At 46.3% G+C, this 26,865-nt stretch overlaps 3 protein-coding genes and 1 long non-coding RNA gene across 6 annotated transcripts; 2 read left to right on the plus strand and 2 right to left on the minus strand.

Moving 5' to 3' along the window:
- Positions 1 to 946: 946 nt before the first annotated feature.
- LOC101782056 lies at positions 947 to 5,056 on the minus strand. Of its 2 annotated transcripts, XR_214557.2 has the most exons (3): positions 4,730 to 5,056; positions 2,683 to 2,729; positions 947 to 1,087 (listed from the first exon to the last, which is right to left on the minus strand). It is a non-coding gene; the product is annotated as an uncharacterized LOC101782056 (long non-coding RNA). The 2 variants fall into 2 exon arrangements; XR_002677172.1 differs by having other exon boundaries at positions 947 to 2,729.
- A 4,492-nt stretch (positions 5,057 to 9,548) lies between these two features.
- Positions 9,549 to 13,748, plus strand: LOC101782333 (transcription factor bHLH82). Its single transcript, XM_004954158.3, has 7 exons — positions 9,549 to 10,083; positions 10,172 to 10,255; positions 10,441 to 10,620; positions 10,918 to 10,983; positions 11,974 to 12,039; positions 12,166 to 12,234; positions 13,174 to 13,748. Exons 1-7 carry the CDS (start codon positions 9,727 to 9,729, stop codon positions 13,546 to 13,548), a joined length of 1,197 nt encoding a protein of 398 aa, XP_004954215.1. The 5' UTR covers positions 9,549 to 9,726; the 3' UTR covers positions 13,549 to 13,748.
- Positions 13,749 to 15,089: 1,341 nt separating this feature from the next.
- LOC101782737 (DEAD-box ATP-dependent RNA helicase 1) lies at positions 15,090 to 20,723 on the minus strand. Of its 2 annotated transcripts, none has more exons than XM_012843378.2 (10): positions 20,436 to 20,723; positions 19,778 to 20,012; positions 19,385 to 19,639; positions 18,605 to 18,756; positions 18,211 to 18,388; positions 17,902 to 18,089; positions 17,202 to 17,406; positions 16,644 to 16,749; positions 16,360 to 16,529; positions 15,090 to 15,428 (listed from the first exon to the last, which is right to left on the minus strand). In XM_012843378.2, exons 1-9 carry the CDS (start codon positions 20,570 to 20,572, stop codon positions 16,423 to 16,425), a joined length of 1,563 nt encoding a protein of 520 aa, XP_012698832.1. In that variant the 5' UTR covers positions 20,573 to 20,723; the 3' UTR covers positions 15,090 to 15,428; positions 16,360 to 16,422. The 2 variants fall into 2 exon arrangements, with proteins under 2 accessions (XP_012698832.1, XP_012698829.1); XM_012843375.2 differs by having other exon boundaries at positions 15,160 to 15,711; positions 20,436 to 20,722.
- A 269-nt stretch (positions 20,724 to 20,992) lies between these two features.
- On the plus strand, positions 20,993 to 22,273 carry LOC101758169 (RNA polymerase II C-terminal domain phosphatase-like 4). Its single transcript, XM_022828923.1, has 2 exons — positions 20,993 to 21,188; positions 21,288 to 22,273. Exons 1-2 carry the CDS (start codon positions 20,993 to 20,995, stop codon positions 22,271 to 22,273), a joined length of 1,182 nt encoding a protein of 393 aa, XP_022684658.1.
- Positions 22,274 to 26,865: the final 4,592 nt, after the last annotated feature.

Genomic DNA, 26,865 nt, shown 5'->3' on the forward strand with positions numbered 1-26,865 from the left:
TGACCCAACAAAGGCCCATCTAAATATGTGGCCGAACAAGGCCTGTTCGACAAGAAAATGCCCATTTAGCGCAACACCGGCCCATATAAGCGCAATGTCGCTTCAATGAAGGCCCGTTTTAACAAGTTCAGAAGAATGGGTGATTTAACCTCTGAAGGCCTAACGGCCCATTAAACCATGATGGCGCACCAAAGGCCCATCAAGAAACGCAACGGCCCAACTTAGGCCCATTTAGCACCGCAGTGGCCAAACGGAGGCCCATTAAGAACCTTATCGGCCCAGAATAAGCCCATTACACACGTTGATGGCCCGGCAGAGGCCCGTTAAGCCCAGCAGAGGCCTATTAATCGCCAAGATGGCACCAGCGGCCCATTAAGCACCGCGATGGCCCAACAGAGGCCCATGAAGGACGCCGTTGGCCCATCAGTGACCCATTAAGCGCAGGGACGGCCTAACAGTGGCCAGTTAAGCACATCGATGGCCCAACAAACGCCCATTAAGCACATCGACGGCCCAACGAAGAGCAGTTAAGCACCGTGACGGCCCAACAGAAGCACCTTACCGCAACGACCGTCCCAAAGGCCCATTTTTATTTGCAATTTCGATCCAAGAAAGGCTTGTTAAACGCAACGTGCCCTACTAACCTCCACTAAAACGCAGGTCCGTTTTCATGTTAAACTAGATGATAACATCCCAAATCGGCACAGATACTACCAATTTACATACCTCTAATCGATTGGACTTGTTTCTTGGTTCCCCAATGTACTTACATTTAACCCAACAAAGACATAATTGCGTAGGTTATCAAATAAAATGTAAATCAATCCTGATAAAGTCTAATACAAGCACGCACAGGTAATAAAGCTTGAATTCGCCCCGTATTCAACCGACGACGCCATAGCCCCATTAACCCAACAATGACTGGTCAACAATCCCATTAGTCCCATGTGATGTAACAGTCCCATTAGTACCATACACAGTACCATAATCTACAATAACAGTCCCATTAATACAATGCCATTAACCTATCTAGACAAAAAGCATAGTGTTACATAAGATGGCACTTATGATCATGTTCTTTCCTATGCTGCAATAGAGACAAAACTGAATTAGTTCAAAGGACAGATTTATATGTTGCATACAACTAAGAAAGACAAGTATACATGCAAATCAGAAACATGGTGAAGGTGACAAAGCACCGAATTTCAATACCATAGACGAACACTAGATGGACATATCTATCACAGACTAGGCTGGGAATCAGAATACACCAGGTTCGAACTATACACATTTGCATGCGTTGGCTTAGAAAGGGATTTGAGTTACGGAGAATACCAGAACACTATTTCATAATGATTGCAGATTAGGACACACCTCAGAATGGAGGTGCATGCATGTGTTATTGGTGGCCACATTTTGAATCTGGCATTATCCAAAAGAGGTTTAAAACAAGCAATTTTATCATTTAAATTATTTGGATTTGGATTCAAGAGTGAGAATAACATTAGGATCCGTCAGCACTGAATTCTTTTTGGTGTTTTCAGTTTCCATGCCTCACGTAGAACTTTTTACTTTTCAAACAGATGATCAACAAGAGTGCAGAATGCATCAGCTGGTCTCATCACTTTCGCAAATGGTTGAAAGTGTGCGTCAAACTGAAAGTAAAAGTGGAATTTAATGTAGTGGTGTTCTATCTAAAGGTTAAATGCCTTCTATTTCTTTCGTGTCTGAAATAGCAAAGCAGGAAGTACACTAGCTGCAATGTCAGAATATCAGTGAATTTTCAGCTTTGACAATCATGATTCGAGTTAGCCACCTCATATGCCTCAAAGTTTTGTTTGGAGAATTCCATAAATGGGAGAAAAGCAAGAATTCTACACAGTGCTTGTCTACTCGATGACAAACCTAACCAGGCAACCACAAAAATCAATATATTATTTCTAGGTTCTAGGTATTTAGAGCATTTTATATCCATCCAAAATGTCGTGATCAAGGATAAGAGAGAATTCTCAGATACTATGGCAGTACAGATTGATAGAATTTCCTAAAACCACGAGAAAAGTTCGTGGCAATCTATAAATTCAAAAAGAAAAGGTATGATTCTAATTTGCATTGGTGACTAACTAATTGTGCCAGTATAATTCCCAAGATAACAACATAAAGGAACTAAAACTAAACGCACGCATGATATAAAAAAATGTACTAAAAGATTAACCTATACTGGGTCATTAGAAGCATATCAGCTAATGCCCTAATGGTCTGTGTTGTAGTAGCATTGATTTATCAAATATCCTGCCGACACAGCTTGGGTTTTTCAAGGAAAGAACTGAAAGGAGCAGGAAAAAAAATACAGTACAAAACTGCAGAACAGCTCCATGTATACTATTTAGGAAGGATCGTTGCATGTTAGCTAATCCAGTACCAGCATGACTAACATTAGTATAAATGGTGCCCTAATTGTTGGCAAATCGCCTGCCTTTACCAATTCCCCCAAGCGATCAGTATAGCTGAGTGCCATCACAACATATTAACCATTCTACCCACATAATACTATGCACTGTAACTCTGTAAGCATGAAGGATCATGAGGTAAAAATATTACCTCTCAAAGCTTCAAATGAAGGAATGCAAACTTTTCTTAAAACATGAAAAGACTTCAAATTCCAATTATGTAAATATTTACATTGAGCAAACACTGTGGGACTTCATCTCCAGCATCGCACGCATCCCCTATTGCACAAATCAGCAACATTAACACTGGTTAGCGTTCCAATATGATGGCATCATTCTAGCATACAAATAACATGGTTCATTCATAAATAGAAGATCGCCGGCACAAAAGTTTGCAAATTTGATAGCTTGCAGTTAAGGCTTCTTGTAATGTTTTGGTTGTGTTGAAACCTCAGAGGGTGCCAATTTTGGGATACTAGCTACTAGCTAGTCGCGTAAGGGCTGATGGCACAAACGAATTAGTGTACTATGGTTAACCAAAAGAAATGTCTCCTGGAGCCTAAACATTTATCTTAATGGCTATATCTAACATTGTGTCTGTTGGATAAATAATCGATAAAACAATATACTAAGCCAGCTGCATAAAACTAATAGCGGCGTCCTGCTCCAGATAAACATTTCAACGATGATAATGACATGTACGCTATCTTTATTGGCATTAAACACAGAAGGTTAAGCAAAAAATGGTTATTGTAAAATTTGAGAGAACTGTTCTACATATTATTTCCATGTTGCAACAATGTAGTGAGTTGTTTCCATTACCATTCAATCCCACTGGATTGTCACGTTTATATAAATAATTACACACCTCTGAGAAGGTTAATATGTCATATTTAGTGAAAGTAAAACTGCAATGGAAAAAATGGAAAGGTTCCCACAATAGCCTATAGTAGTAGACTGGGCATGTTCTCATTTGAATGTGCACACCAAAATTTCAATTCATGAAAGGCAATATTTAGCTAGCATGCTAGTCATCTACATCCAACAACTCATATGAGATAAAAATGAACATGCTAAAATTCCAACATAGGCTCCAAGAAATCCTTGTGACAGAAAACATATCCATGTAAGTACTGAAGCATGAGCAGGACAATTCAAATAGATCAAGGTAAACACTATCAACTCACGCCATACAGTGTCCACCAGACTTTATAATCTCCCAGCAACAAAATTAGAACAGATATAGACCTGAACAGTTAACTATTCAAGCTTGTGAAGGTGTTATCTATCCTGCAGAAATGGCCATAGTATAATGCAGGAATATAAGGCAAACCCTATCTAGAGCATATAACAAATCATTTCATGCCTGCTGGTTCCACATCTAGGCACCCTGTCAAGTGTCAACGGTGGTGATACAAGCAACAAACTGAGAATCCATAACCTTAGACTGGAGGACTATGTGTCATGGTTTGAGAACAACTGGGCTACTAAAGTACTAAACCCTGGATCTCTACAACACGACACAATCCAAACCCAAAATTACTATTCCCATTCAAAAACGCCCCACCAAAATTCCAGATCATGGAAGTGATGTTTGGCTCTAGTCATCTGCATTTAACAATCCAAACAAGATAAAGCTGAACAAAATAAAGTTACAAGATATGTCCAATAAATCCTCACTATAGATGACAGGAAAAAAATGAACAATTAAGGAACTAAATCATGAGCTCTTGCATAAGCAAGCAACAGAGCAAACCCTATCAACCCAAACCACACAGTAAACATCATAATTCATGATTTGTCAGAAACAAAATAGACCAGCATATGAACCCTAACAATTAACCAGTCTAACCGGCAAAGGTGTCCAATCTAGCCAGCAGTAAACGTCGAATCACAGTGACTGCTGGTTCCAAAACTAGCACCCCGTTAACTGTGGTCTGTGGCCATATACAAGGGAAAACCACAACAACCCGTTACCCCGTAAATTGGAGGAACTTACGAGTCATGACACGAGACACGAGCAGGCTAATAAACTATTAGTATCTCAAAGACGAGTACACGGTGCAATCCAATCCAATCGACCTCTGGGATTCGCCACCGATGAAAATTGAAATCCGTAATCAGGAAAATGTAAGCAACGTGAAACCCTAAGGCAAACGCCATGCGACCGGGGCACGGCAAAGAGGGGGTTGCGCGCCCGTGCCTTAACCCTAGGACAAGCCATCGGCGGCAAGGAAGGGAAGGGACGAGGGAAGAGGAAGCGACAGCTGCTCTCTCACCTGTCCGACGGCATGGTTGGTTGCTTCACGGCGGCGTCAGCCTCACGCACCGCGGCTCTCGGCTCCGCAACCGCCACCGCCACCGCCGGCGCTTGGAAGAGGAACCACGGGCTCGTGCGCGCGCACCAAATCGAGTGGAGCCGAGCCTAAATCTCTCGGCGGAGACGAGGAGGCGGCGGCGAGGGATAGGTTTGATGCGTCGCTTGTCGGGGAATCGAGGGGAGGAGAGAAACTGGACGCCGCATTTGCTCCGTCGCTTTTCCTCGGAGGATTTGGGGATTTGGAGGATTTTCGGGAAGCGGCAGGACGATCGTTGCGGCTGGCCGCGTGCCGCTGGCGCTTGTCCTTTTGAACTGGGCGGCGCGGTATTCTGTTGTCACGCGTGAAAGGCCTCACACTTAAGTTGGGCCTGATCTATGGGCCACTAGGGCCGGGTGGCCTTCTTCTTTCTGCGTGTTTGTGGGTGGACGAAGATTAGCAATCCTGGGCCCATTAATATATATGCGTCAATACTCGATATTCATTTTCCTTTCTGGATTTCCAGATTGTCTTCTCTTCTATGATCAATTTCTTTTTCTTTTCAAGTCTGGTCGAGGTATTAAGATATCTGAACGCATGTCGCATGACCGACCTAGAGGACCTAACTGCAACTAGAGCATTTCTTTCTATTTCAATATATTACAGTACAAAGGATGAATAACAAAGGTGACCTATGATCTGGCCGTGTCTCTTTCTGCGCAACTATTTTAGTTGTCAGGTCACCATCGTGCATACGATTTCTTTTTGTTGAGAAATCCGAAATAGGTCTTTGTGCAAAGCTTTTTCTTTTGTCCGGCCTCCTTTTTGCCGCTGTCAAACTTCTTTCTCAAAGGCTAGTAATAGTACTTTGCTATCTGTCCTTTTGTTTTGGATACTGATCTACTTGCGCAACTTTGTTCAACTTAAGCCAAGTGTTACTTCTTCTGACACAGTAGAAAAGAATGAAATGTGATTGCGACTCTTCTGACACAGTAGAAAAGAATGAAATGTGATTGCGACTGGTGACAAGGATCCAGAAATTCACCAGTTATTTTCTCCTAGGCAGTTTTACCTTAGCTGGAGTTTGCTTTTGTGGAAACAGTGAGCTTTAAACCAATCCACGGGCCATTAGATATGGCGCGAGAAGATCTGATTGGACACGCACGCACGAACGCAATTAATGCAAGTGATGAAGGAACCGCCACTACTTCCGCACCATCTTCTTCTTCAACCTCTCGATCTCACTTCTGTTAACACCAACTGACCAACAAGAAGAATATATGTTGCTGCAATTAATGCCGCCGCCTTGTTCATGCTGGCTTTGGTCTGCCGGTGCATCTCTTCCAGGGCCCAAAAACATTTCTTAATCTAGTCGGCCTCGACTCCCTTTTGACTATACATAATTAGCGCATCATGCATTACGATATCTAATGCTAACACGGGTGGACGGACGTGCTCGATCATTTGATTCCTCTCCATCGGTGCCATGTCTGATGCCTCTATCTCAAGTATTTTATCTTCGGAGTGTCCAGGTCTCCATCAGAGTGCAATTCCAGTGACGTGTCAAAACCGCCATGGCTTTTTGGTTGTATGAAAATTGCTAGTAAAAAGACTTGAGTGAGAGCGATGCATTATATTTTTCTGGTAGCTATGGCATAGTAAAAATGCTTGCCTTTTGACAATTATATTTTAACTTCTTTCTTATCAGATAAAAAGTTGACAAGGAATAAGGGAGGTATACTCTAATTAACCGGTCTCTTTCTGCTCACCTTTGCTATTGGTCGTAAGGCCTTGTCACCCATGCCTTTTCGATCGAGGAATCTGATCAGTTGAGTCGTCGGGCTAGGCCATCCTAGCTAAATAAAGGCGTAAGAACCTCTTTGATTTGTCACTACTAGTAAGTTGTCATAGATAACCATGTGGTAATACTCTGTCACTTTATAAGAGATATAGAACCTTGGATACATTAGAACCGCACTTTGCATTTGCTAGCTGGTAATACCATCATTATTCTGGCTAAATTATGCCCATGGAGGAGACGTGGGGATACCCTGAATATTATTTTTGGCTTTACGGATTACTACTTTTTATGTGGCGATTACTTGACGAGCTTGCTCTTTGCTTCTTCTATCTTTGGAGCGACATATTAATAGCATCTTAAGGAATTAGGGTGCATGCATGAATGAAATAGTAAATACCCATTTTTTTTTACATAGCAATCGCAAGAAATTAACTGCTAAATTCCCGCAGGAACCAAGGATAAAACTCACTGGCTCCAAAGCCATGGTTTTATCTCATCAAAATTCATGGCGCGGCTGCATGTCGCACCATTCTATTCTAGATGAGGTGGTTCCTCTGGCTAAACATCACAAGAGATGGATTTGGTACCAATGGAAAGATCCTGATCGACCTTGGGTTGGTTCTGAAGCTCCTGTAAATGATCTCGACCAGCAGTTGTTTAGGGCCAGCACTTCTATCATTGTGGGAAATGGGCAAAAGGCCGAATTCTAGAATTCAAGCTGGTTAGATGGCAAAGCACCGAGAGATATCGCTCCAAAACTGTACAAGCTAGCTTGGAGAAAGCACAGAACAGTTAGTGATGAAATTGCAAACCAAAACAGAACTCGGGGTTTATGGAGGATGACTACAGCCAGTGAGATGACTGAATTCGTGACACTATGGGATCTCATACAGCAAGTCAATCTCTCTAATTCCCAAGACGAGATAGTGTGGAGGTGGACAGCCCATGGTGAGTACACGGCCAAATCAGCCTATGCAATTCAGTTCAGAGGAGCTTATTGCTCCTTTGATGCTCAGGCTATATGGAAGGCACAGGTTGAAGGTTGAAGGCAAGCATCGCTTTTTCGGTTGGCTAATGCTGCGGAGCAAAATTCTAACGACCGATAAACTGCTTCTTAGAAACTGGCCATGCAATCCCCTCTGTGCACTTTGTCAGGGAGAGGATGAAACGGCCAAACGTATGTGTATCCTGTGCCCCTTTGCTCTTCAGGTATGGCCGTTAGTGCACTCCTGGACAAGCAACTTGGTTCCTTTGCCGATGACAACTGATCTTCAAGAATGGTGGTGGGTCTCAATACATTCAGTGCCAAAGGAGAAGAGGAGGGCGGTAGCTGCGGTTATGATCTACACCTGCTCGAACTTGTGGAACGAAAGAAATCGACGTATATTCCAGGGAGTTCTTTCAACGCCACAAAGGGTATTCACAATGATCAAGGAGGAGATTGCTCTTCGACAGAGCGCGTGTGGTGCACCGGTGATCAACTAGTATCATTCTTGTTTAGTCTGACAGAAAAGAGAGAAGAGAGACCTTTTATTATTATGTAATATCGTATTTGTAAAATTCGACGGCTTCTCTTCTTCTTATATGATATGGCAGTGCTCTTACCACTAGAGGTTTCAAAAAAAAAAGAAAAAAAGAAATTCCAAGCTTCTGATCCAAAGAATCAAAGCTTTAGAAAAAGAAATAGGTATTACACAAACAGTCTGAAGAAAAAACACTTCCCCTCAAATTAAAGATCGACTCAGGGGCTCGTCTCCTTCCAAATCTTCCAGCAGTAATTATTCAAAAAAAAAACTTCCAGCAGTGTGTATACAAGCACTTGCATTGATTGAGGCAGACAGGCGGTCTTCTTTCCGTTTTCCTCAATGACTACGCCCCCAACCAACCTGCTTGAGACTGTTGGTGCTGCAGAGTTCCATCTTCCATGGCCATTCCAGTGTTGCCATGACTCTACAAGCTCATGCTTCGCGTGTCCAAGTATTGGCCATGGCATCTCTCTGAAGGAAAACCATGACGTGTTTACGAGGTATGCGTCATAAGACTGCGACAGATAGCATAATCCTGAGCGATCACGCAACCAGCAAATTAGGCTCGACATGACGCTGTCGCGAGTAGAAACGTACCCGACCGGTACCCGGGACGTGTTGGCATGACAAGCAGATTTGTTAATAGCTAGTGACGAACGAGTCAGCAGATGTGATACTGACAGATAGAGGGAGGAGAGGACAAAGGAAGTCGCGGGTCGTCCTCTCCTCTCCTGCGAGAGAAAAAGAAGCGGCAGAGCGTGTTTTGTCTTGTCCCTGCTCTGCATCTGCTCCTACAGCCCTGCACCCAGGCACAGTAGCCAGTAGGGAGGCGTAGGGCTGAGCCTGTGATGATCATGACGGCCTGCTGCAGTGCTGCTGTTGTTGGCTTTTGCTCTCGCTTGTCAGCCATCACTTTGTTCCGATGCCCCGAGAGACCGAAATCTCGCTCGCGATTTCTGATCCCTCCGGAAGGAATTCCCATAGAAAATATCTCGCCTCACATGAAACCCTCTTGGCAAGCTTGATAGTCTCAATAGTTTCACCGTCCGTTCATCGTGCGACCTCGCCATTGCAGCGGGCCAGCGCCAGCGGAGGGAACGAAATGGAAGGGGAACTCTTTTGCAGTGGGGTCAAATGCGGCATGGGGTCAAGTGCACGACAACGGGGGAATCAAACGCCTCACCTGATGACTTGACAGCAGCTTCCTTCCTATCCCATCTCAATTCTCATGGTCATGGATGTGATCGCTGCCATGGCAACAGGCCAACAGCTCGTCAGCTCCTACTTACCATGGCAGGAGTTCAACACTCCTGTCTGTGGATGTTGTACCTTTGCAGGTAGATCACTCTGCTTAAGGGGCCACTGCAGAATTCCCATGTAGTCCAAGGGCCTCCCTGCACAGTTTCGCAACATCAGGACACCATTATTTGTCCACGTAAAAGCACGATTATAAAACGCCCCCGCACGCTGCAAGCCCCTCTTTGCTCGCTTCCTTTCGAGCCCAACGAGCGCCTTTCCTCTCGCTCTCGGCTCTCTCCCGTCTCCCCCCTCACCGGTCACCACCGCCATTACCATCCTACCCTTCTCCCCCCTCTCCCTGCAACAGGTTCTTGCCAAGAAGGAGCCGCCTCGCCAGCCGGCACCCAACACCCATGCAGCCGAGCGGCCGCGAAATGCAGGGCGGCGGCGGCGGGCAGGACGACTTCTTCGACCAGATGCTGTCCACGCTGCCGACCGCGTGGTCCGAGCTCGGCTCCGGTAAGTCCCCCTGGGAACTCCCCGCGGGGGCCTCCGAGGACCCGGCGGCGTTCGACGAGTCCGCGCTCCTCGCCTCCCGCCTCCGCCACCACCAGATCGGCGGGGACAAGCCCATCATGCTCCACCTCAGCGACCTGCACGGCCTCGCCGGCGGGGAGGACGCCGGCGCCGCGGGGTTCCTGCCGCTGCCGCTGTTCACCGACCGGGCGAGGGAGGACATGGACGCCGCCTTCAAGTCCCCCAATGCCGCTGTGAGATTCTTAATTCTGCTCTGCTTGCCTCCTGGAAAGCTTCCGTTTTGCCCGTCTTCTTTGACATGGTTCGTTTGGGGTTTTGCAGGGAGGCGAGCAGGCCCTGTACAACGGGTTCGGAGCCGCCGGGATGCATGGCGCCGCCGCCGCCGTGCAACCGCCGTTCGGACAGGTACGGCCGCGTCCCGCTCATCAGGACACGATTGCACTCCCAATTATCCGACAATCACTTTGCTTCTTCACTCATGGCGCGAGCAACTGGCAAAGCTAGTTCTTCACTTTGCTCGGCTAGTTTGGTTTTCTTGGTTGATCAATTGGGCTGAAAAAACCGTGTCTTTTCTCCTCGTGTGGTCAAAGGGCGGATCAATGCCGGCGCAGAGCTTCGGGGGAGGCGCGGCCGCGGGTGGCGGCGGGTCGGCACCCACAGGCGCACCGGCCGCCGGAGCGCCGTCGGGCGGAGGGGCAGCGCCGCCGCGACAGCAGCGCGTGCGGGCGAGGAGGGGACAAGCGACTGACCCTCACAGCATCGCCGAACGTGTACGCCACTCTCCCACCACCTTTCCCTTCTCCCCCAGTTTTTTAATGCCTGCATCACTGTGTATGTGTATGCCTCCTGTGTTCTTGTGCCTGGAGCCCCACAATTCTCGGACGCCAGTTTGACCTGCCACGGGCCTCAATTTCACTGTCGCTTGCTCCAATTTAAACTGCAAATTTTGGCCATAAATTTGGGTTTCAGCAGAGAATCAGAGATAGCCTGCAGGAGCAGGACTAATCGTTTTGATCTTCTTCTTCAGCTGTGCCTTCTTGCTCACTCTCGCCATGTGTTTGTTGCAGCTCCGGAGGGAGAGGATAGCTGAGAGGATGAAGGCGTTGCAGGAGCTGGTCCCTAACGCCAACAAGGTAGACCAAATTTTCCTCTCTTTTCTCCCCTCCTTTTCTCCTTTTGCCCTTTCTTTTGAACAAAGTAGCAGGAAGCTTTCCTTGAAATGTGGTGAGGATGCATTCATTTCTTTTTTGCACTGTGGTGTGCTGTACGAGTACAATTTTCCTTAAATTGAGTCTTTGGATGAAACACTATCTTGAGTTGTTTTAGTATAACGTGCTATGCTCTCCAATATGTAAGATTATAGTAAATAAAAGTGTCAAACAATGAGTGCATCATAGAATAGGAAAACATGGTAGTTGAGGCATACTATGGTGCATTTGCCCACTTTACTGCTCTGGGAGGATGCGACACGTGTCGGGCTTCCGTTGGAGAATGTAAACATGATGAAGTCCGAACTTTTAAGCATCATGCACTAGCAAAAATTCTACTGTCATTTCTAAGCAATAGAACGAAGCAGAATTCATGCACTTGCAGTTGTAAAAATTCTGCTGCCACTAAGGCCACAAAACTAATGCCATTATATGGGGGAACGTTGATCATTGGCAGGGGAATGGCCCATGAGGGGAATGCCACAAAACTAAGCAGATTCCTAGATAATTGTAGCTCATGAGGGGAATGGCAGGCTAACTAGGTTTTGGTATAAAATGCACAGATATACATGAACTTGGAGGCATACCTTGCTTGAGTTAGGGGAGCCTGGGAGGGCTGCAAAACACTTGTAAAGCGGGAGACATGAGAATTGCCTAACACTCCAGCTTCAGCTCCCCACGAACACCACGTGCTACAGTTGTCCTGGAGCTTACACCGGCACATCTGAGATCCTTTTTGGCACAACTTGCAGACACTGTTAAGAGTATCATGAAGTAATAACGAATGTTGTTCTGCTGACCTTTGGGAATAAAAACATCACTTGTCGTGTCTTAGTCGATGGAGCTTACATAGCACAATCTAGAATCGACATAGATCACTGTCGCTAAAATGATCATATGGAATTTTGTTTGCAGACCGACAAGGCATCGATGCTCGATGAGATCATTGATTATGTGAAGTTCCTCCAGCTCCAAGTCAAGGTACATCTGCTTTCCTACACCTAGCTAGGTTACTGTGGGATGGGTTCCTAAATTCTGCTCATAATTTGGGCACTCAAAACAACTTAAAGTTCATGATTCCGCCTCAAATGTTTCCCACTGTTGCAGGTTCTTAGCATGAGCCGTTTAGGCGGAGCTGCAGGGGTCGGCCCTCTAGTTGCTAACATGTCATCAGAGGTACCTATGGTTGTGTTATACGATCTTTTATTTCTAAAACTAAAGCGCCAGCAATGACCCAATTGATACAAGCCACAAGCTAACTAATTTTTGTGGGCCAAGCATGTTGAACCCTGAAATGCTCTAATGATGTTCACTGAAGCACAAAGCGAACGTGGAAGTGTTATCCTTTTGACCATTGGTTAGGTGCAGTTAGATACTAATGATTTTGTCATCTTTAAAGTTTGCATTCCGATCCATTTAAGAATCGTTCAACCCATCGAAAAATTATTTATGTTGGTCTAAAGTTGATCCCTGATGAAGCCTACAAAATAGGATATCAATATCTCAAATCTTGTTGCAGATTCTTGCTTTGGCACAGCTAAAAGTCACCAAAAAGAGCTACTAAAACCAAACAGCATGCTTACTGATTTGCACGAAATCAAAAGGAGATATGTGTCAGAACTTTGCTTAAGGAACTGATCAAGCATTAGTGGCCAACACATCGGAAAAAGTATGTAGGAATCTTTGTTGTTAAGGACCCAAGCCAAAAAGGAAAAACACGCCTGAAAAGTGATTACAAGGTAGTACTACCTCCGTTCCAAATTGTATGTCGTTTTAGCTTTTGTAGATTCCTAGATATTATTATGCATCTAGACATACATTATATCTATATGCATAGCAAAAACTATGCACCTAGAAAAGCCAAAACGACCTACAATTTGGAACGGAGGGAGTACTGATCAAGCATTTAAGCTGTAGAAGCTACTAGCCTACTTAGGAGAATCCGTAACACCGATCCTGAACATGTCTCGGCTGCTGTAAGGTCAACCAAACGAAATTTGACAAAATGCCCATAGATTATTTTTATCATCTTGAGTGAAAAACTGCCCATTAGTTTTTATTATCTTGTGCATCAGCCAATTTGCCATCGCATCAAAATTCAAATCCTTGTTGCAGGGTAATGGGAATGGAAATGGTACAAGCGACAGTGGAGATGGCAATGCCGCCAACGGCGGCAACAATGGTGAAAATGGTGGCAGCAGCCTGAAGGTGACGGAGCAACAAGTGGCCAGGTTGATGGAGGAGGACATGGGCACCGCCATGCAGTACCTGCAGGGCAAGGGGCTCTGCCTGATGCCGATCTCTCTAGCCTCAGCCATCTCCTCTGCCACATCGTCGTCCCTCCTATCCCGCCCCTCCATTGGTTCAATGGGCGGCGCTAGAGGTCTCGGACATGAAGGTAGCAATCCTGCGTCGCCTCCATTGATGAATGGCGCCGGTGGCGACGACTCCCGGACCGGCAAGGATGCTGGTGCCGGCAGTAAACAGTGAAGGCAGTGTTCTTGACTTCTCGGGAGGTTGTGTGCTCAGAAGGTGGTCTTGGAGGGGTGGAATTGTCAAATGGCACAGCAGGCCTTTTCCCTTCACCTTTCCTGGCCCCTTTTGTTTGTTTATAAGAAATGATGTTTAATCATGCAACCTTTAGCTCCATCTTTTCATGTTCTTGCAAAATAGCTTTTCTGATCTCTTTACTGGCCTCTCCTCCTCCTTTTGGGCTATGAGCTGCTCCTCTGATCCATAGCTTTCTTTTCTGCTAAATTTGTCGCGGAGCTGTCGTGTCTCTTGTTAGGTGGAGGTGAGGAGGAATCCAAATTATTGGTCCAAAGGATCGTATTCATATCCCATCCCGCGTACAAAATTATCAAATGGATGTTAGGGCGGTATCAAGTGCAAAGCTGGTCAACAAAATGAAAGAGTATGTGAGAACCGGGCAGAGGCATGCTGTTTCATTACAGATGAGCTGCAAAGTCTCCTCTCTACTGCTGAAATTAGGTGCCTTTCGGACCACCAGATAACCTTAGATATAGAGAGTGTACCTTAAAGCTAAGCACATAAAGCCTTCCCTGATGTAATATTATACAGGGGAGGACCGATAAGGTGCTTATTTTGTAGGGTATGGCTACTTACAGAGGTTTATGCCTATATGGTGACTGTTTGCAAATGATAATGAGTTGAATACACACACACACACACACACACACACACACACACACACACACACACACACACACACACACACACACACACACACACACACACACACACACACACACACCTGTAATAGCACTCTGTGTGCAGGATGTACCCTAATACTATATTTGCAAACATACATGTATGAGCAGTTGCACAAATACTGGACACTGGCGGAAAAGACGCATGGAGAATGCTTGATACGAGAAACCGAGCATAAGTTCAAATGCAAAAGTTTCAAATTAGAGAGGTTTTGAACCCTGCCAGGCTGAGGCTTGAAGCGGGAAGAACAAATGCTCAGGACAAATGATCCCAACAAACCTTAGAAAACAGAATAAGTCAAGGTCTATTTGGGGAGCATCATGTATCCCATCAGACGGCAAGGACATTCAACAGGTAGTTTTCCTTAACCGCCTCATACAGCGTTAATGATTGCAGCGCTGGCGATAACACGGTTGTATGATATGATACGGGAAGGGCAAGGGAATGAGGTCGTGCATGCGTGCTACTAAGTGGCAATATTCCCTCCCTGCCTTCAATTTGCCCGTCGCAATGGGCTGGCTGCGAGTAAACAAATGGAGAAGAGAGGATCATGGGCATATTTACCTGATACCAGCAGCCGATTGAAGGATCCTGGTAGGAGATGCACCCACGTTGGTGAAGTAAATGAAGGGCATCTTTGATCATGCTTTAAACAACTCCCATTGACAGCTCTAGTGAACAAGGGCAACACAAGGGAAGGCAGTCCAAAACTGGACCACAGACCATTGCAAACTTTTGCAAGGATGCAGATGAGATCTCCCAATGTTACCAAGAAAAAAAATTATGTTGATAGTTGGAACAAAGGAAATGGTGTTTTCATGTGAGAGATCTGCTAGTTTGACATTTCCCGATCAATAGCACACTAAATAATTGAGTAAAAAATGTTTTATTGACAAAGACAGAAAGGAATATTCCAAGTGTAAAGCATAACTGAAAGGTTACGAGTGCCCGATACATTGATGTGAAGGTACCAAACTTTTTCTTTGGGGGTGGCCTCCTTCCAGCCATAAATGCACACTGAATGATGAACACCACAGAAGGGAAAGAAGGATACTTTTCCAACTGTAAAAACTCCAAAGACCAAGAAATTTACTGTGCCATTCATCAAAATGGATCGACCTGTTGCAGTATGGCGAAAGCTGCGCGGAGATAGGACAGCACATTGCACAGCAAACATATGAAATCATCAGTCTTACTTTGGGTATCCATAATGAACGACGAGCCAGTTACAGAATTGTTGGGGCTCAGAACTACCTAGATGATATGGGCATACAGAAAAGTAGGAAACTGAAATTATGCCACCCAGATATTAACAAGCCATGCTGGCTGCCAAAATGAAAAGTAGTACAGCAGTAAAATTAATAAGCTTGTGAAATTAGATCTTCTGCACAGGTAGGATCCTTCAAGGTTTCATTCTCGGATCTGAATAACCAAAAAAGTCAGTGGAGACTTAGTGGGTAAGTATGATAAAAGATGTGGGATATTATTTAGTTCTGAATTCTGATCAATTATGCTGAATGTAAAAATTTTGCTCATACAGGTGGAAGATATTTTCTACACAAACTTTCACAAACTCTCATTATTCCTGATTTCTAAAGTTTTCAAGACGTGGCAATAGCCACTAGATGTAAAGGTCTGATGTCACAACAGAAGAATATGGTGACTTTAGTCAAGTACCATATATAACCATCTTTTGCTAGTGGAAAACGAACTGGCTGGAATGCAAGACCTCATAAGAGATGCATACATATCAAGGAAGCAGAAAAAGTTAATGGACTCTATATGATGTAAGGGCTGGATATATTAACAAGTTAAATAGTAGAATAAAGATTTGGCTCAAATTTTCAAGTCCAGCTCAGAATGACCAGGTTCAATCCCAAATTTGATTCATCAAAGTCAAGCACACTTCAAAGTACAGGTTTATCATGCACCATTCTAGCCCATTTTAACTGGGAATAATTGCCTCATAGCTTCTTTTCACCATCATTATACTGAACATAAGAAAAACAAATATAATGGTACTGTAGAAAAACTGCATGGCATATTGACATCTCAGAGAGTAGATCTTACCAAATCTGTGTAGCAAATGCAGATGCGACATCAACACTTCAGAACTAAAGCTAATCTATTGCTTCACTTCTGGTTTGTTCTCTTTCGTTTAGAACCACTTGGAATTTTATCTCCTGAATTAGATTTCTTTCCTGCTTCTGATTCCAGAGACTCCTCCAGTTTTTTCAGAGCTTTTAAACCGAACAAGAAGATGACAATAGTTAGAATGAATGGGATGTTAAAATTATAGGTGAGAAGTAATTAAAGACCAGCACATCCTAATTACAGAAGGACCATTATCTCACCACTGGAGAAAACTGGACGAAGTGTTTCTATTGATTCCTCAGGCAATGAATGAAGATTGCAGCTAGCATTGTCAGCCTTCTTGAGCATTTTGTCAAAAGTTTTAACCTATAAAACATTCAGCTCAGCAAACCAGAATGGAAATTAAAAAAATCATAAACTATATACTCTAATTGCAACTGCTCTGGGTATAATCCAGTTGCCTGGTCTTCTGGTAATAAAACGGAGACATCTAGTAGTGTATAAAGCTATATTTCACTCTAGAATGGAGATCAAAGTGCTTTATGCATTCTTAAGTCCTAACGCAAGTCAGGAAACCTCAGTGCTTACTGCTTAGTAGTTAGTACTGGGCAGTGCCCCTATAACAGCTTTCCACACCAAATCATATGGTACTAAACTAACATCCAGCAGGTCAATAAATACTCAGCTTGCAGTCCATGAGTCTAACTTCAGGGGTACAGCCAGACAGGAAGGAGAATGAGATTGCAACCTTTTCACAATATAATCATGCATAAACAGGCATCGGGAAAGCTACCTATTGTTGTTCGGCAGAGCATTACCTCATGTTTTCTTAAAAAGGTGTAGCAGGAACCAGACTCCCCTGCTCTTGCAGTCCGACCCGCTCGATGTATATATGTTTTCACATATGGTGGCATATCATAATTGATAACATATCTTAAACCATCAATATGTATTCCACGAGCCATTCTATCGGTACCAATTAGAACATCGATTTCCCCTTCCTTGAAGGCCTCCAGTGTCTTCCTGCAGGAGAGAAATTCAATTAATATAATGGCATCGGCTAGGATAGCAGTCGCCTAAGGTACCATTCTCTACTAATATAGAAACAAAATTGATATCTATCCCTAATTTATTAAAAAAAACACCTATTCATACTGTATGATCTATTTATTCCTACTGTATGACCTATTCCTAATTTAATCTGCCACATGGGTGTAGCCCATGGCCATAACATCCCATAACAAGTAATGTCTCAAGGTGGGGATGAGCTCAACTTCATCATATCATTCTCTGATCCTATCATCACTAAAACACATACTTTTCAAGTAATTGTTTTCTAAATTCACATTCATGTAAACGAATAATTATGACCCACAGCACTTTAGTGAGGCAGATCCAAGTAGAAACAGGACTCCCATTTTTATCTTGCTAATCTTGATATGGCTACTCACCCACAACTCAACGAAAAAATAAAACTTCGATTCACCATGTTAAACAATTGTAATTTAGATATCTTACCTTCGAGTAGATTCTCGCTGCAATCGTGAATATTCACTAAATTTAAAGGGCAAGTCTTCAAAAAAACCCAGCAACGTGCTTAGTCTGTGGCTTGATTCTACAGATGAGGTAAAAACTAAGCACTTGTTCCCTTGCAGCTCTTGGAGAAGAACAATGAGAGACAGCGGCTTTAAGTTTGATTTACAGATCTGCAATAGCAGCGTAGAACAAATATGAGTATGCACAAAAGAATTTCCAATAGTACTTTTATGCTTGGATGGCACAAAACTGTTGATATAAGATAAAGGTGCTACGAAGAGAGAGACAAACCAGTTTGTAGGACTCAAGTTTTGTAGGAATTCTATAACGCTTCTTCCCACTATTCAACAACAAGGGGTGGTGCAACTCGAGTTGAGAAAGCTTGCTAGGATCTTGAGTCAGTGTAGCAGACAAAACTATCTTTGCTAATCTTGGATGGCATTTACCTTTAAACCCACGCTCAACACCCCTACATGGTACAGAGTAGATTAATTAAATCCTCGCAAAATATAGAGCACTGTGTAAGACTGTTAATATGGTAGGAATGACAAGAATGCAAAGTCCTAAGAATATGGGCAAATTTGTGAACCTTAACAAAAGAGGGGGAGGACAAAATAAAAGCATACAATGTGACCTTTACTAAAAGAGGAAAATATATGAGAATGTAATTAGGAATAGGGATTACAATCTTCTAATAGTAGTCAATGGATGAAGTAGAGTTTTCCCATCAGTGTCGTGCCAGGAACGATCTTGGCCAATTGAGTGTGTAAGTTGGATAACTGTTGGCAACCAGGATTGGTAAGCCTCTCTTAACATCCTATCTGTCTCATCAATGACCTGAATCCCAACATAATAGGTGAAATATGAGGTGCTAGCAAGTTGGAAAAGTACACACAATAAGGCTAAAGCAGTCTAAAAAACGCTGAAGCAAAAGTTTGTATGTTTGGACAAATACTACAGAATGCTGCCCTTCCAAATCCAATAATTCCATGGAACAACAAGAACCCAATATGTCGAATTATATTGAAACTTGCAAGCTGCATGGTTCCAAAAGACATACATAATAAGGATAAGGTAAGAGGTGAATCTGGTAGTTTTGCGTTGCAACAAATTGGCCCAGAATAATCATGCGTCAATGCCATTATATCATACGCAGTACCATATATTTTGATATAAACCTGGCACAAAGCAAACTGTAAACACTCTGGCCAAAATTCAATTTCAGGGCATAATCTCACTAAAAATCTACCTGGCATGTTCCTTTCATATTTTTAGTGTACCGCCTACTACGTACACACAATACTACAGTGGACTTTCGAGGCTTAAACAGACAATTCCATAAACAGACAATTCCATGAAGGAGGACAGAAGATTCAGAGAAAACAAACATTATCGACAATGTAAGCAGACAAAGCACTTACGAGATGCAGAACGAGTTATGCAATAAAGTTACCAATAAGCCTACCAGGTACTGAAGATGCTCCAGACTGAAACCGTTTGTCATATTAATGTGATCCATCAGTCTTCCAGGAGTTGCCACCAATATATCAACTTTAGTTTGCGGTTCCATTTTGACATATTCTTCATCGATAGTTGGGTAAAGCTCTTGTTTGGGCTTCCTGACAAGATTGGAAACTTCATCTGCTATAGACGATTGACCAACTGCTGAACCTACTGACAAGCCCACCACAGGAGCAATAGCATCAAAAACCTCTTTAACCTGAAATTGAATTAAAAACAGGAAACATTTTCATTTGTTAAATGGCCTGATATGAAATGGATAGATACCAGACTCAAATGTGAGCACTATGGATTAGGAGCGATAAGTTTCAAAAAGGTAAGCGGAAAATGCACCAACCTGCAAGGCTAAATCCCGTGTAGGAAGCACAATCAGTGCACGCAAGCACCTTACTTTCCGTGTAGAGAGCATTTGCACAATAGGTAGGGCATAAGCAAGAGTTTTTCCAGATCCAGTTGGAGAGTTAATACAGACATCCCTCTCAAAAGCACCAGGACCAACCGTTTCCACCCAAGCTGCTTCTTGAACAGGGAAAAACGATTCGATTCCCATTCTCTGCACAGCCTCTGCCAGTCTATAATGGTAAACATACACGTCAGACATTTTCCGAGCTTAATATATTAACTGCACTGAAAGTGCATTTGAAAACTTAGAGCGAGGAAAACAAAATGCCTAAGCACGCAGTGACACAAGTACGCCACTGAGCAGAGTGCCACCGAGCAATTGCTGATAAAACTAGTTGAAACAGTACCTCAGACCTAAAAAATTGCAGAAGCAGCAACCACCATCCAAGCAAGGCAAGCTAAATTCCAAGACAACCCTACTCCTAACTCCACGTGAGTGAAAACTAGATAGCATCCGCACTGTCATTCCCCCCGCCCACTTACAAACAGCAAAATCAAAATCAAAACCACATAGTTAGTTCTACTCCTAAGAGCAGCAACCAAAACTACGGACTCGCTTGTTCAAGTGATCACAAGGAGCATGGAGAGTGCACCTCGGGTCGAGGCGGGGAAGCTTCGCGACGGGGCAGCCGGAGAAGGCGTCGATGTCGACGGGGTACCGCATCCACGGCAGGTGCGGCACGCGGTCCGCGGGCCCCTCTTCCTCGTCCTTCCTCGCCATGGCCACCATCAGCAACCGGACCTGCCTCAGGTATATGTGACAGATTCGAGGAGTCGATGGTGCCGGCGAAGAGCACTGGTGACGAGAGGCGGCGCGCGCGCGGGGCAGGGAGGGCTGCGACGGCGAGGAGTCGTTCGCTGGCGGTATTGCGGCAAACTAGGGCGCTGAGCGGGGCCACGGTGCGGTGGGGTGGGTTGGGCTACATTCTACTGGGCCTCAGGTGCACCTTGTGAGAGCTGTTAGGCTGCGGCAGTGCCAAAGCCCACCAGCTCATATCCATCCTTGGCTTCGGCCTCCACTGGAAGGAAGAAGGCGGCAACAATTGGCACGGCCGCTCAAACGCCCGCGCTCCTTTCATTCCGGCGTTTCGACCCGACCCCACCCCACCGACCGCTGGCCGGATCCCCATCTTCCCTGGCCGCCGCCTCGATGGGACGACGAGGATCCCGCCGCCGCCGCCTCCGCAAGAGCATGTTCAAGCAAGGGGGAAACGGCGACGGCGACGCGCGCTGCCCCCCGCACCCCGGATTCGTCGGCGGGTTCTGCTTCCGCTGCGGGGCCAAAGAGGAGGACGCTGAAGGAGGCGCCCCGCCCTGCCCCGCTCACCGCGGGCTCTCCTTCCTGAGCGGGGTGAAGGATGGGGGTGCGGAAGGACGCGCGCCGCCTGGAGGAGCACCAGCAGTCAGGAGGAAGACCCAGGAGAGCCCGGCGGTTACGGCTTCAGCGACGGCGAGCATCCCGCGCGCGTCCGACCTGGAGACCCTCCTGCGCGCAAGGAAGCTGACCCTCATCCTCGACCTGGATCACACGCTGCTCAACTCGACGGGGTTCCGCCAGCTCTCCCCCACCGAGGAAATCAATGGGTTCACGCGGCACGCCAGGGATGATCCCAGCGCGGGCCTCTTCCGATTGGACGGCCGTACCCTCCGCATGCTCACCAAGCTGCGGCCGTTCGTGCGAGGCTTCCTGGAGCAGGCGAGCGCCATGTTCGAGATGCACGTGTACACCCTTGGAGGTCAGGATTACGCGAGGGCGGTCGTCAAGCTGCTGGACCCGGACGGCGTCTACTTCGGCGCGAGGATCGTGTCGTGCGATGAATCGACCCGGCAGGACATGAAGAACCTCGACGTCGTCCCCGGCGCCGAGGCCGTCGCGGTGGTGATCATCGACGATTCGGACTATGTCTGGCCGGAGCACAAGGAGAACCTGATCCTGATGGACAGGTACCTCTACTTCGCATCCTCCTGCCGGCAGTTCGGCTACAGCGTGAGCTCCCTGGCGGAGCTGAGGCGGGACGAGAGGGAACACGACGGCTCGCTGGCCGTGATGCTGGAAGTCCTGAAGCGCGTCCACCGGGGGTTCTTCGACTCGGTCCTCGGCGGCCACTGCTCGGACGTCAGGGAGGTGATCAGGGCGGTGCGGCGCGAGGTGCTGCGTGGCTGCACGGTGGCGTTCAGCCGGGTGATCCCCCTCGAGTACGTCGCCGGCGACCACCCCATCTGGAAGCTGGCCGAGCAGCTGGGTGCCGTCTGCGCAGCCAACGCCGACGCCACGGTCACCCATGTTGTCGCGCTGGATCCTGGAACTGAGAAGGCGCGGTGGGCGCGGCACAACAACAAGTTTCTCGTTAATCCGAACTGGGTCAAGGCGGCAAGTTTCCGGTGGTGCCGGCCGAACGAGCAAGAGTTCCCGGTCACCCGTGGACGTTGAACGCTATCATCAAGATTTGAATGCTTCAGATCCTGCAGTTATTAGTTTCGATTCACTAACCTGATCGTCGATATTTCTGTGACCCATTCCACATTGGTCCACTGCAGCCAAGTTTTGCTGAAATGTTCGGTACTTTTCCAGTACGTGGTCTTGATGATACTGATCTTCTGATGCTAAGAAATCACAAGTTCAGAGCAATAGGGAGTCTGAAACTTCCAAGATATTCAGTTATTGCCAGCGTGATGTTGTGCATGTTCTATCTCAGTAAAAGTCTACAGTCGGACTCTTCAGTGTGGTGAGTGGTGACAGACAAGGTTTTTAGGAGAAAAAAGAGCTGGGATTTTATTGTTTTTATGGTCTTTCGAGTCGGATTCATCGCCTCACGATCCATAAGTTCGCAAGTTGCATTGGTCGTATAAAGATCCATTGGGCGCACGCCGTATATAGGGAGAAGAACATACGAGGTAGGCACTAGGCACTAGGCACGGTATGCCGAAGCGCAAGGGCTTCGACGAGCGCTGCGGCGACGTCGGCGCCGTCAAGTGGCCGGCGCCGCAGCGGAAGCAGCATCTCTACCTGCTGCTGGACGACTGGGAGAGGGGCTACAGCGTCCGCAGGCTGGACACGGACGCGTTCGACTCCGACGCCGGCGCCAATCCGCCGGCGCCGCCGGAGCGCTTCGCCGAGCCGCCGGTCGCCCGCATCGAAGCTGAGCACGCGAACGACGACCGGAACTTCGTTTCGCACGGCACCAAGATCTTCGCCATGCAGCCCGGAGAAGCCAGCCCTGCCATCCCGGCCTTCGACGCTCGCACGCTGGGCCTGTCGCTCTGCCCGTGGCCCTCCTCCTCCCACAGGGACTACAGGCTGCCCTTCTTCGCCTCCGCCGCCGGTAAGCTCTTCGTGTTCACCGATGCCTACGCCGCGTACCTCGGCGACCAGCCGCCGCCCGGCAGCAAGGTGCCGTGGGCCTGGACCGCCATGGAGGCGCGGCCGCCGTTCTACGCCAGCCAGGTCAGGTGCTACGCGTTGCATCCGGACGGCCGCACCCTCTTCGTGTCCGCCGGATCCCGGCGGAGGCATCGCTCCGGCACCTTCTCCTTGGACGCAGATCGGCTCGAGTGGACGAGACACGGCGATTGGCTGCTGCCTTTCAGAGGCCAAGCCTACTTCGACGCCGAGTTGGAAGCATGGGTTGGGCTCTGCGGCGAGAGGGACGGCGGCGATGGGCGCCTCTGCGCCTGCGACGTCACGCCCGTCGCTGCTGAGTTGACGAGCCCGCCGTCGCCGAAGCTCGGCGAGGACAAGCTGTTCCGGAGGAATCCAGAGCTGCATCTGGGTGCCAAGCTTGTCGAGTCCATGTTCCACAAGGACGACGAGCATCTGCTTAGGGATCATAAGGTCGACGTCGTCGATGCGTACTATAACTGCCCGCCCCAGCGCCGGCGTGTGCTTTACATGACCACGTTTGGCCTCAAGTATAACAAGGAGGGACAGCTGCGAACCACGCTGCAACGAGCTCATGGGTGCAAGATGTACAAGCGACCTCACGATTCTGGGGGGTCAACGAAACCATTGGAATTTTGGCTCTAAGTTTTAAGACATGATGATGCCAAGCAGGCAAGGCAATAGAGGACGCACCATACTACAAAACGTGATAAGTACTACCAAAACTTATCTTGGTAGGACTGCTGAAATCACAGCCGTGACCTGGTAGCACTGCTGACCAGTGAGGCGGTGACCAATAAAACCAAAATCGGAGCGACAAAGATGCCAGCTGAGGAAGAAATGCAAAAATGAATGTATCACCATATCTTTATTCTTATAGGTACATTGGTCAGTCCCTTACGACATGCAGCTTGTTCATGACTTATGTTGTTGTTGTACCCTGGTATCTGACAAGAACAAATCTGACAAGAACAAACCTGAAGGTTCCCTTCGTTGTCCGATTTTCACACATCTTCTGACCGTTGGTAACTCAGTACTGAAACTTTATTCTTAACGAGAAGAAACTTTATTCTTAACGAGAACCGTTGGTAACTCAGTACTGAAACTTTATTCTTAACGAGCTCGGTATTGAAACTGACATGTGCACCAAATAGAGGTCATGGTATTTGCATTTGAGAGCTGGAACTGTATATGCTCTGTCACATTGTCTCTGTGCCTTCACGTAGCCTCAGTGATTCCCGGTACTGAAGATTTGAGAAACTTCTGCTGAACTCTTAAAGTCCAAAGTGTGACCTCATGCTTCCATGCCTGCCTGTAACTCGGCAAGTTCAGAACACGAGAAGATGTAACTGAACCGGGTTAGCATCTCATCCAAGTATACAACTACCCAAGATTCCAAGTATCCAGCAAAATACTACGAGCATCTGATCCAAGGATGTAGCATGAGAAACAATTGCAGTTGGGATCTATGCTGATAGGGACAGATCAGTTCGAGCTTCAGAATGACGAGCAAAGGTCGCCGCGCGACAAACACATTCCGCGAGCGCCGCCTCCCATTTGTCTCGTCTCTGGAGCTGCGTGCTCTTGACGCAGCGGCCTTGGAAAGCATCTCAAGTTCTCAACCCCCGACGAGCGATGGGTCAGGGATGTAAGCGGCGGCGTGCGAAGGAGGCAGAAGGCGGCGGATTGAAGCGTAAATTGGACTAAGAGCGAGCATGAGATGCATGGCGGATTGAAGGGTGCTGATAGGGGCAATTCCGCCGACCTCCAATATTTATAAAATTGACCTTTGTATTTTACAAATAACCCTCTATTTTTGGATCGCGATTAATAGTCGCGAACCAATTGTTTACATATAGAATCCTATTATTTGCGGATAACCTCATAATTTGGATCGCAATTAACAGTCACGATCCAAATGTTTACAGATAGACCCCTAATATTTTGCGAGGATCCCTTTTCGGCTCGTCCCGTCCCGTCCAGCAACAGCCACCACCGCCGCGGCGCCGCCATCCTCGCTGCATGAATCCGCATTCCCCGTTCCATCCCTCCGTTTGGCCCTCCGCCTGCCTACCGCAGTAAGGACAGGTCAACAAAGGACATTAGGCGCACGGTTCGTCACCTCCGAGCGGGGCGGAGAGAGCAGCGGCGAGCTTGACTTCACGCCGGAGCCCGGACATGGCGACTCAGCTCGTAGCTTGTTTGGCACGCGATCTGACTGATGCGGTTGCTACTTCATACCTCTATGCTTCACCTGGATTCCGGAGTAGCATAACTCTGTTTTGTGCGTATCAGATCATTGCTGATTGACATAATAAGAAACAGTGCTGGAACACTATAATCAGCAAGAAAAGCTTTTGCATCATCTTGGACACTAGGCATGTTTGAGCACTGAATCATTGAGGAAATTATGATGAACTCTTTGTACCTGAGCTCCGAATTCCTGCTTCAGCATCTGCCTGTCCTTCAAGGATTGGCATCTAATTGGAGTATTCAAGGTATTACTAGCTCCGAGCTTCTGGTACTGTGGTACAGAAAGAACACCGGAAGTAATTAACCTACATCAGTAACAAGCACTTGCCAACGGCATTTTTTTTTTCCAAATTGTCACCACATACGCTGGTGGTTATCATTGGCACACCAGCTTGTCTCATCACCAGACATTTGTAACAGCTCAAGGTCAAGTTGGGCCAACAATTTGAATACCATGTATAAAGTATGGTAGCTCTAGAATAGTTCCGAATAGTAAGTGGAGAGTGAGATGAACCAACTTAGGGGGTGTTTGGATGCGAGTTACTAAATTTTAGGATGGTCACATCGGATGTTCGGATGTTAATTAGGAGGACTAAACATGAGCTAATTATAAAACTAACTGCAGAACCCATATACTAATTCGCGAGACGAATCTATTAAGCCTAATTAATGGTTAATTAGGCTTAATAGATTCGTCTCGCGAATTAGACTCCATCTGTGTAATTAGTTTTGTAATTGGACTATATTTAATACTCCTAATTAGTATCCAAACATCCGATGTGACAGGTACTAAAGTTTAGGGGGTGTATCCAAACACCCCCTTAAATAGTTAGCTCTAGGAAGCATTGTAACCTTGTGTTAACCCTTTTACATGAAGCGAGAATAAAAGTATAAGTAGATTGCAGTGTAGGTATGATCCACTCAACGTGCAGAGTGAGTATGACCTGTTTGGTCGTTACAACATTTGTAAGCAGTGATGAAATAGACTCAACTCGTTTGACACTTGCGCAAATTTTCAGTGAAGCTTACATACCGGTGCCTTTTGGGTTCACTACAGTAGCCTGTGTTACAATCGTTTATGTGCCCCGACCGTATATGTTGTGCTACAAGACATGGTCGATGGAGGTTTTGTTCCCAGATAATTGCTGGTGAGATCACCTGTGTTTTCTCAAGCTTTTTGCCCGGGTAAAATGTTGTCAAAAATCTTCTTGTTCCAGCGCATCCAAGCTATCCATCCGTAGGATAGGAGAAGTAATTGAACCCGTAGATGAACGCGTGCCCCTCATTCGTGTCCACACCGTTTCTAAAAAAACGTGAAATCATTAGCAATATCTTTTGATATCCATTGCACCGTATCCAGCGGGGTTCAAACGTGGACGCTGCCGAAACGT

This window comes from Setaria italica, chromosome I (assembly GCF_000263155.2).
Source record: "Setaria italica strain Yugu1 chromosome I, Setaria_italica_v2.0, whole genome shotgun sequence".
Taxonomy (NCBI): domain Eukaryota; kingdom Viridiplantae; phylum Streptophyta; class Magnoliopsida; order Poales; family Poaceae; genus Setaria; species Setaria italica.

What these genes read in the sequence shown, in the direction of transcription:
- LOC101758169 (XM_022828923.1), top strand. Translation starts at nt 20,993, where the DNA reads ATGGGACGACGAGGATCCCGCCGCCGCCGCCTCCGCAAGAGCATGTTC. An exon ending in CCGCGGGCTCTCCTTCCTGA is followed by an intron (nt 21,189 to 21,287) that starts GCGGGGTGAAGG and finishes TTACGGCTTCAG; the next exon opens with CGACGGCGAGCATCCCGCGC.
- LOC101782333 (XM_004954158.3), top strand. Translation starts at nt 9,727, where the DNA reads ATGCAGCCGAGCGGCCGCGAAATGCAGGGCGGCGGCGGCGGGCAGGAC. An exon ending in CTCACAGCATCGCCGAACGT is followed by an intron (nt 10,621 to 10,917) that starts GTACGCCACTCT and finishes TGTTTGTTGCAG; the next exon opens with CTCCGGAGGGAGAGGATAGC. An exon ending in TTGCTAACATGTCATCAGAG is followed by an intron (nt 12,235 to 13,173) that starts GTACCTATGGTT and finishes TCCTTGTTGCAG; the next exon opens with GGTAATGGGAATGGAAATGG.
- LOC101782737 (XM_012843378.2), bottom strand. Translation starts at nt 20,572, where the DNA reads ATGGTGGCCATGGCGAGGAAGGACGAGGAAGAGGGGCCCGCGGACCGC. An exon ending in CTTCCCCGCCTCGACCCGAG is followed by an intron (nt 20,013 to 20,435) that starts GTGCACTCTCCA and finishes TTACCATTATAG; the next exon opens with ACTGGCAGAGGCTGTGCAGA. An exon ending in CCTTTTTAAGAAAACATGAG is followed by an intron (nt 16,750 to 17,201) that starts GTAATGCTCTGC and finishes AATGTTTTATAG; the next exon opens with GTTAAAACTTTTGACAAAAT.